This window comes from Panicum virgatum, chromosome 3K (genome assembly GCF_016808335.1).
Source record: "Panicum virgatum strain AP13 chromosome 3K, P.virgatum_v5, whole genome shotgun sequence".
NCBI lineage: Eukaryota > Viridiplantae > Streptophyta > Magnoliopsida > Poales > Poaceae > Panicum > Panicum virgatum.
The window spans coordinates 38,422,218-38,431,944 of NC_053138.1; the positions used below are offsets into that span (position 1 = coordinate 38,422,218).

General features: G+C 43.0%; 1 protein-coding gene and 1 non-coding gene across 2 annotated transcripts; one reads left to right on the forward strand and one right to left on the reverse strand.

Moving 5' to 3' along the window:
• The first annotated feature begins 1,591 nt into the window (after nt 1–1,591).
• Nucleotides 1,592–5,085, forward strand: LOC120699161 (reticulon-like protein B1). The gene is made up of 6 exons (XM_039983046.1): nt 1,592–1,767; nt 1,950–2,138; nt 2,992–3,172; nt 3,522–3,663; nt 3,758–3,827; nt 4,577–5,085. Exons 2-6 carry the CDS (start codon nt 1,958–1,960, stop codon nt 4,738–4,740), a joined length of 738 nt encoding a protein of 245 aa, XP_039838980.1. The 5' UTR covers nt 1,592–1,767; nt 1,950–1,957; the 3' UTR covers nt 4,741–5,085.
• A 3,990-nt stretch (nt 5,086–9,075) lies between these two features.
• LOC120701708 lies at nt 9,076–9,182 on the reverse strand. Its single transcript, XR_005686264.1, has one exon. It is a non-coding gene; the product is annotated as a small nucleolar RNA R71 (small nucleolar RNA).
• Nucleotides 9,183–9,727: the final 545 nt, after the last annotated feature.

Below are 9,727 nucleotides of genomic sequence, written 5' to 3' on the forward strand. Positions count from 1 at the left end.
TACGCTCTCAGATTTAACTTTTGTTTATCCCTTGTCAATTACAGGTCAAATTGACTGGCACACTTGGTTGACTTTCCGGAGCTTGGCGAAAACTTGCCATCGGATTCCAATGTGTTGATTTTTGTGTCAACAAGAACAATATAGCTGGAATCCAATTTTTTTAAAAAATATGAGAAACAAATAAATTCAAATCGCTGAATTTTTTTGTAGGCTGGAAAATATTTCCAGGGGCGTGTCACTCCAAGCCTCTCCTGAAAATCTATTTGTAGGGACGGGTGGGGTGGTTTGCCCTTGAAAAAGTATTTTTAGCACTGAAAACTAGCAATGAGTGCGCTACCCGCCACTAAAAATACATTTTTATCCACCCCTACAAATATTTTTGTATTACTATTGGTAACTACGGATGCAAGCGGGTACCCATTGGTTTTGGGTTTGTTATTTGAGTTTATTTTCTCTCCTAAGTTAGTTATATAGCATGCCATTCTAGTTCATTTTATCAAATTTTACGTCGATCCAGTGACAAAAAAAAAGGTGAGACTTGCATCCCTAATGGCAACGCTAAGGAGGAGGAGATGATGGAGGCGTTCTCGGTGTTCGACGAGGACGGTGACGGGTACATCTCCGCCGTAGAGCTGCACGCCGTGCTGGTACGGATGGGCTGCGTGAGGCCGGGCGCGCGACATGCACTGCCGCCGACCGGGATAGCGACTGGCGCGTCGACTTCGACGAGTTCAAGGTCATGATGGCCGGTGGTACAGATAAGGATTTCTGGTCGTGATCGATGAATTGAATTTTTTTCTGTCAAAAATTTAATCTAGTCAGTAAAGCCGCGGATATAGGTGGAGGCATGGCGCGTGTCTGCTGCCAATTCTCGGTTTTCCTCATTTTATCTGTGTTTTGTAATAGTCCGTAATTCAAAATGATATTTGAAATGGGTGAATGAAAAATATACTTCAGCATTAATTTGCACCATGTTATCCCATATTATATGGCAATCCGCTTCTTTAAGGAATATATCGCGATCAGTTTTTTACTTGTTGCATAGGTCGTTTGATATTTGTTACACTTTGTCATGTGTATATTGTTCAGATGATTTGTTAGAAATTTGTTATTTTTATATCTCACAAACGAAGTCGAGTTTGGATAAGATATTTTACAAGATTGTGTATCATCATATCATCTACATGTGTGATTTTTTTGATGAATTTAGACAACTTTTTTGTCGTGATTTGCACGAATTTTCACAAAGTTGTGGTTTGCACTAGATATGTTCCCTGAGCCATTATCTCCAAACTTTTCTTTCTTATCTGTTTTGATGTTTGTAATGTTTTATCCGTAAGAAAAAAACAGATAAAAATATGATCGTCTTATAGAAAAATATTTGTGTTTAGGGTATCCTGTTTAGTTCACACTCTTCACTTTACTTATTAATAATTAACACACCTGCAGCGGAAATCAAAGGCAGAACATGTGCGGTATATATAAGCACACAGTAATAAGTTCTTGTGAAATACTTGAAGAAAATGATTACACATAGGAGGGGCAGCAAGGAGACATGTGGATTGGACGTTAGCAAAGTGATCGATGGTTGAGTTGCTATTCCTGGCCATCCTCCGCCTTTGGCTCCCTACCGTTATATGTACGGGGCTTCCCCCTTCCGTTTCGGTTTCCTCCCAAAGAAGGAGAACTCCAACCCAACCAAAGAGAAAGGTAAAGGCGGACACCCCAGGAATAATAACAAAAAAATAAACTGCAAGGAAGAAAACTGTAAGTACCTATCCTTGATCGATCTCGATTGTATTCTCGCTCCCAGATGTGTTGGGCAGGTTCTTGATTCGTCTCTCCATTTCCATTTCCATTTCTGTTTCCTTCTCTAAAATTCAGATCATCTACGTTTGTTTAGCCTTCTCGATCTGATTTGGTATTTATATTTTTGGGAGAGAAATTAGGGTAGGGGATGATGTCCGAAAGTGAGGAGCATGGCTCGCTCCTTGAGAAGATCAACGACAAGATCCACGAATACAAGCACTCGTCCTCCTCCTCAGATTCGGAAGATGACAAAAAGTCGAAGAAATCCAAGAAGAAGAAGCTCTTCGGGAGGAAGCATCCGCTCCATCACGTTCTCGGCGGGGGCAAGGGTAAGTTATATATAACTAGCATAGTGCCCTGTGTTGATATGGGTAATATAATAGATCATAATACCATCAACATTTTGTTTATTCATTTCATGTGCAGACTATGTCATGATTGTACGTCCGTGTTCCGATTGGGATTCCAATTGATTTGATCGAGTTCTGATTATAATTTGGATTGATTTGTCCGGACTCCGATTAGGATTCTGATTTACGGACTAACGAAATAACTAGGCAATTCTACCCATGCGTTGCTACGGACAAAGTTAGTATAGGTATCGGATACCTAGATGAGTTGCTCGTGCATTAATTTGTAGGAACGGGTCATGGACGAAGGGTTGGTCTGAGTTGGGATAGACTTAAGGCCCACCTGTCAATGACACAAGGAGGACCAAACTTTAGATGACCAAACCAAAAATTTAGTTGGAAACCTTACCACTTTAAAAATATATAGGCAATTATGTCCGTGCATTGCTACGGATAAAGTGGATATAAGTATCTATTGGTGCCTGTGTATTAATTTATAGGGATCTACGTGATCGAGTCGAGGACGGAAGGAGTTAGTTGGTCCTACTCGTATACGGGACGGATTAAGTCCCACATGTCAATAACATAGGCAGACCAAATCAACGTACTAAATCAAAAATTTGGATGGAAATTTTACTCGCTTTAGTAATATGTATAGATATAGATTGAGAGTGAAGGGAGCAGAAGGAATTAATTTCCTACTGAAAAGTTCCTAGATCTTCGAAATGCCACTACTGCAAAATTGACACTCTGCCATCATGGCTGTTTTCCTTTAACTGCAACCTCAAATTTGACACTTGCCATCGTGTTATAATTTCCTTTTCTGTTTCAGCTGCTGACCTTGTGCTGTGGAGGGACAAACAGACATCCGGGAGCATCCTGGCGGGCGTGACCGTGATCTGGCTGCTGTTCGAGGGCATAGGCTACCACCTCCTCACCTTCCTCTGCCACACGCTCATCGTCTTCCTCACTGTCTGGTTCGTGTGGTCTAACGCTGCGTCCTTCGTCAACAGGTCACCCTTTCTGTTCCTCTTAGTGCTCATGGTTTTTTATATTTGGTCCTTAACTTTAACATGAAACCTTGAAAATATACTGCTTTGCTTCCTATGTTTCTTGAAGATTCCAAAACATGGTCATATTGTAGAACGTGTTGTCCCAAGCACCTTTTAGTAGTATTTTAGATCTTTGCTATTCTTGTCATTCTCTGTTTGATTTTTTGGAGAATGATTGTTTATTGTCATCCCTAATGCAAAAAATTATCTAAAACTTGTTTGCATACAAATTGCCCTGAAAGGATTTGTCTGGTTGTTTCCTATGTTACGATCATGTCTTGGAGTGCGTATGACGTCCTCAATTTTTCAGGTCTCCTCCGAAGTTCCCAGAGGTCATTCTATCTGAAGTACAATGCCTGAAGATAGCTCATATTGCAAGGAAAGAAATCAATGAGGCTTTCTATACACTGCGCAACGTTGCTTCTGGGAAAGATCTGAAAACATATCTGACAGTAATTCACCTTAAATCTACCACATATTGTTTTCTGTTGCTGCCCGTAATGTTGTTTCACCGGAGCTCTTTGTTTTGTTTTTGTTTCTTCGCAGACGGTTGCAATCTTGTGGTTCATTTCTATAATTGGAAGCTGCTTCAGCTTCCTGACTCTGTCTTACACTAGTAATCTCCTCTATTTTCTCCTTGGCTTTCACTGCAAATTAACATGCATTACAACCTTCTTGCTAACATCTGCACTGTATTACTTCATCTAAATAACTTTCATACTTTATCTAAATAATTTGATTAATGCATTGAAGGTAAAAAATAAACAATGGTTTGTGAAAGGGTTTCCAGTGCTTTCGGTCAAAACAAACAAACAGTTGCACATACTGATAAAATGTGTGATTAAGTTTGATATTTCAGTAGTCATGTTCAGAAAACAATAGCTGCCTTGGTCCATGAATGTCTGCATACGTGCTTAAGATTAAGCACAAGCACATGCGTGTGCACATTACTGTCTTCTGGTAACAATAGCTTCACCTTATGTTTGAAGGAAGATACATTTTTTGCCTTGATTTTCTCCTTCCAAGGTAGCATGTCAGCTGCTGAAAACAGGAAAGTGATTATTTTTATCAGATAAAATATTGTGATATCCTTAGATTTCTAAATTTGATATCATTGTGAAATTAAGTAATGAAATTGAATATCTTGTTTTTGTACATCAGCTTTTTATAGGTTGTGTAAAACGAAAAAATGGGTATAGTGCCCACATGAACATTGTACTTATTAACTATGCATGCACTACATCATATTCAATACATAATAACAAAATATTACATATCCCAGCTTTCTAGTGTGTGCAAGATCATCTTTGTACTTCTATTTCTCATTGTCATTCGTGAGATGCTGAAAGGGATCCCTGTTTGCAGTTTTCCTGATGGCATACACGCTGCCAATGCTGTATGAGAAATACGAAGATCAAGTTGATGTTGTGGGTGAGAAGGCCCTTATTGAGATAAAGAAGCAATACAAAGTGATTGATGCGAAGCTTCTCTCTAAGATCCCAATGTTGTCTGAGAAAAAACAGCACTGAAGTGGCACTCCAAAGGCCTTCACCCTTAATACTTCCAGAGAGACTCAGCACATTACCAATACAGTCTCCTACTTCATCTTTTGTCGCTGTTTAGCAATCCTTAAGATGACGTCATAGACGTTATATGAAGTCTGAAGATCGGGAAATTAACTTTTCCAAGCCATATAGAACAGAACACTGTGATTACCACGTGGAGTATGCTTATGCTTTTCAGTAAGTCCATTTGATTTTGTTTGGTCAAAGATACATATGCTGGACTAATTGTAATTATTTGCTATGCCTATATGTTCATTGGTGCATTTTGATAGTGATCCATTTATCCAATTCTGTTTGAATGAAGCTCAATTAATTTGGGTCAGTCATATTGCTAACTTATGTTTTAAAGAGAAATACTGATTGCTTCATGCTTATTCTGTTTTCAATTCATACTACAGTTATGTGTTGCTCATGCCTTTCAACTCCATCTATTTGAATGCCATAAAAACAGTACCTAGTTGTCAGCTATCTCAATTCCTGAAAAATAAAAATATATCATTTCTCGAGACAAGAAAGAATAGAACCCAAGTTTATTTCAGAGTAGCAATAGACAAAATTCTGGAGTCCACAACCATTCTTGGTACGAACATGCATGCCATTACCCATGGCAAATTGCAAGCAATTCAAGAGTAGCAATAGACAAAATTCTGGAGTCCACAACCATTCTTGGTACAAACATGCATCTCGTTACCCGTGGCAAATTGCAGGCAATTCAAGTTTTTAACATTCAACCCAATAACTGCTAACAACAAAGACAAAACAAAAGAGCAGGCAGTTCACCATGCAGCAAATTGAGGAATACTGAATAATTATTATTTTTAGCAACCTTTTCCACCTGATTTGAATCCCGACCTACTTATGACAATATAATCATCTGTCCATCTCCTGGTCAAACGATTGATCACTCCATCGCACACATGCACCTTAGTACAATTTCAGGTTTTCAACAATCTTGGAATTTTGCCGCAATGGCACTACACACGGCAACACAACTCATTATAGCATGGTTCAGTATCGGCACGACAATGTCTGCGCGCCCTGCGCACGCATGATCACCGGGAGGTGGCACACTGTGATTACTATTGGATATGTGTCGAATTTGTACATGGTTAGGTTACGATCGGACTTGAGTTGTAATATTTGGTAGGTTAGGGATAGAGTTTGGGTCGTACTTTGTATTCCTATTTTGTAACCTTGTCAGGAGACCCTCGTATTCCGCCATGTTATTTGTAGCTCAAAAATCGAGCTGTACATCGTACTTGCGGGTGTGTCTGTCCGGGGAGAGGTGAGGACCACCCCGGCCCCAGCTCCCTAGAGGGTGAAAGACCCATTGAAGTTCATGCACCAGTACTCCATGGTCCATGGCTCGTCCCTTTTTATCGCCAGGGTAGAGGTCTCTTCTGGTCGTTCGACATTGGGGTCCCGGGGTGTCTCATACTTTTCAGCACCTTTCTTCCTCCCTCTCGGCCACCAGCACCGCGCTCACGACCTGCGGGATGGCCGAGATGTACAGAAGGAGTTCCCCCTAATCCTGGGGTGTGACAAGCACCGGGGGGGGGAGAGGAAGGTACTTCTTCAACTCTCAGAATGCTTGCTCTGCTTCTTCGGTCCACTCGAACCAGCCACCTTCCTTGAGTAGCTTGAAGAGCAGAAGGCAACACTCTCCCAGTTTGGAGATGAACGGACCGAGAGCCGCCATGCACCCAGTGAAGCGCTGGACCTCCTTTAGGTGTGGAGGGGACTGCATGCGCTCGATGGCTTCCACCTTCTTTGGGTTCACTTCGATGCCACAACTTGAAACGAGAAAGCCCAGGAGCTTCCTTGCCGGCACCCCAAAGACACACTTCTCGGGGTGCAGCTTGAGCCCGGTGGTGCGTAGGCTATCAAAGATTTCCGACAGATCCCGCAGGAGGGTCTCCTACTGCCGAGTCTTGACCACAATGTAATCGATGTAGGCTTCAGCATTGTGGGACTGCAAGTCCTACAAGGTCATGCGCATGGTCCATTGGAATGTCGGGCGAGCATTTTTGAGCCCGAAGGGCATGCGGACATAGTAGTGGTGAACAAGGTCTTCTCCTCTTCCTCCCTTGCCATGCTGATCTGGTGGCACCCGGAGTACCCGTCCCAAATGCAAAGGAGGTCGCACCCAGCATGGAATCGACAACTTGGTCAATGTGGGGTAACATGAAAGGATCCTTGGGGTAGGCCTTGTTGAGGTCAGTGTAGTCTACACATATGCGGAGCTTGCCATTGGCCTTCGGTACCACTACAGGGTTTGCCAGCCACTCCGGGTGGAACACCTCCCAGATGAAGCCCACTTCCAGCATCTTCCTCACTTGCTTGTGGATGAAGTCCTGTCTTTGCAATGCTTCGCTCCGGACCTTCTGTTTGACGGGCAGTGTGTCAGGGTGTACGTCCAAGCAGTGCTCGATGACCTCCATGGGGACCCCGGACATGTCCGATGGCTTCCGCGCGAACACGTCAGCGTTAGCCCTGAGGAAGGAGACGAGCACGCTTTCCTATTTTTCGCCCAAGTTTCCTCCAATGGTCATAGTCTTCTCTAGGTTGTTGACATTTCTTAGCATCATCACTGCTATAAATACAAGGGGGGTAGAGATTAGAACACACACACACACCACACTCACCTCTCTTCTCAAGTCCATCTTGTGTAGTCTATAGGCTTAGTGGTGTTTAGGAGAAGTTTAGTAGTCATCGAGTCGCCGGAGTTGCTCGGGAGTTCTGGTATTTGTTCATCTCTAGCTCTCTCTTGTAATATTCAATCGTTTGTAATAGAATTAGACTATGGTTCCCGATATCTGCTCGAAGTATGTTTTGAGTTATCGGATATATATACTTCTTAATTTAGTTGCATTATCATTTGATGCTTGCATTGCATGATTGCCCTGTGCTTGCGATGGTTAACATATCGGCCTTAGAAATCTATCAACTGCTCCAGTATTCATATGTTTGATCTATTGTGAAGTTTGTCTATCCAGAGGGTGGGGGCTCCGCGCAAGATACTAGAGTATTGCTTACTAGTGTAGACATGGTGTCTATATTAGCTAAGTGTTGCTAGATGTCAACTATACCCACAGTTTGTAGAGGTAGCCGGTAGGTGGTGACAGCCCTGTTCGTGTCCTAGTAATCCTCCACATTCTTTATGGGGGGTAGGAGGTGCATAAAGCCGCCGGGGTGTACTGGCTTCTCCCGTTACTTCGATTGTGGTCTCCCTATTGTGTAGTTTAATCTCTGATGATCTAACCATAAGATAGCATAGATATAGCTAGCCTAGCACAGTTGGCTCGAGCTCTAACTTCTGCCTTGCTCCCGGCCTATAGCATCTTCTTTTTCTTTTATTTACCTTGAGGTAGTTGTGTGTGTGTGTGACACTACCTCCTACCATGTTATATATCTTACCTCTGTTTATGCATTTGAATATCCAATCTAGATAAAGTTCATCAACTAGTCTATATCCCTTCATTCACCGCCTTCCTTGCGGAAAAATAAATGACACCCCGGTATACTCTCGGGTAGAATGCTACAGCAGTATTCCGTGCGCTTGCGAATTTATTCGTGATTCATGAAATACATGCCACCCCAATTGGCGTTTGCGGGCGTCATCGCTGTTTCCCGATGGTGACGCTAGTAGGCGCCAACAAGCATTTTTTGGGGCCGTTGCCGGGGAAGGCACAAATTGAAGTATATAGACAAAGTTATGAACAAAATCGAAATTGGTATTCGCTTGCTAAACATGCTAACTTGGCTTTGTTTTTTGTCTTTCTTGATGTGAAAACAGGGTAGTGTATGACCGGTTTTGATTTGCTGCAAAACTTTCATTTCGATCTAGAGTCACTTCTGAGGAGGACTTGAGCTCGTCTCGTATCACCTCAGAGACCAATCTTTGCAGTTGAACCAGTCATCGCATCGTCGTCAGCTTCACATGCTATGGCCCAGAAGACACTCCGTGATTACTCTGCTCCGTCTGCTAACCAGGTCCCCACCAGGCCCGAGATTAACACCGGAGGGGAAAATTTCGAGATCAAGACGGGTCTCATTACGATGGTGCAGGTCAGCCCTTTCTGTGGCAAGGCCAGCGCTCATCTCCAAAAGTTCTTGGAGCTCTACAGTACTGTCGTTATCAAGGGTGCATCGCAAGATGCAATCCGGCTCCGTCTTCTCCCGTTCTCTCTCTTGAGGAGAGCGAAGCAATGGTTTTATGCTAACAAGGCTATTGTGGACACTTGGGACAAATGTGCCAAGGCATTCCTCACGAAGTTCTTCCCGACGGGCAAAACCAATGCTCTTCGTGAGAGGATTTCGAACTTCTAGCAGGCATCAAATGAGTCAATTTCTGAAGCTTGGGAGAGAGTTCAGGAGTACATTCTTGCGTGTCCGCACCATGGAATGGACAATTGGTTCATTCTTCAGAACTTCTACAATGGGTTGATGCAATCTTCCTGTGATCATGTGGATGCCGCTGCGGCTAGAGCTTTCTTCTCGCTGACCATCGAAAGAACAACAGCATTAGTCGAGAAGATGGTGTCCAACCAAGGTTGGAGCGATGATCGCCTCCAATCACGCCAGCGAGGCATGCACTCCATCAAGGAGGCCGACATGCTCGCTATGAAGTTTGACCTCCTCCTCAAGAAATTCGAGGATTGTTCCCAAGATAAGTCTCAATTGCAAACACTTCAAGGCTTGGAAACTCACATGACATGCGAGGTCTGTGGGAATGTTGGACATTCTGGTGACAATTGCGCGGAAACCCAGGAAGAAGCATTATATCTCAATGGTAACAACAATGGGTTTCGTCCACAAGGAGGTTAGGTGTGGAATCAACCACGCCCATACTATCATGGAGGTAATGGCAATTCAAATTCTATCGATCCTAACCAACCTACCTTGAGAGATCTTGTCTACGGCCAAGCAAAGATCAATGAGTCCCTTCAGA

What these genes read in the sequence shown, in the direction of transcription:
- LOC120699161 (XM_039983046.1), top strand. Translation starts at nt 1,958, where the DNA reads ATGATGTCCGAAAGTGAGGAGCATGGCTCGCTCCTTGAGAAGATCAAC. An exon ending in GCTGCGTCCTTCGTCAACAG is followed by an intron (nt 3,173 to 3,521) that starts GTCACCCTTTCT and finishes TCAATTTTTCAG; the next exon opens with GTCTCCTCCGAAGTTCCCAG. An exon ending in ATCTGAAAACATATCTGACA is followed by an intron (nt 3,664 to 3,757) that starts GTAATTCACCTT and finishes GTTTCTTCGCAG; the next exon opens with ACGGTTGCAATCTTGTGGTT.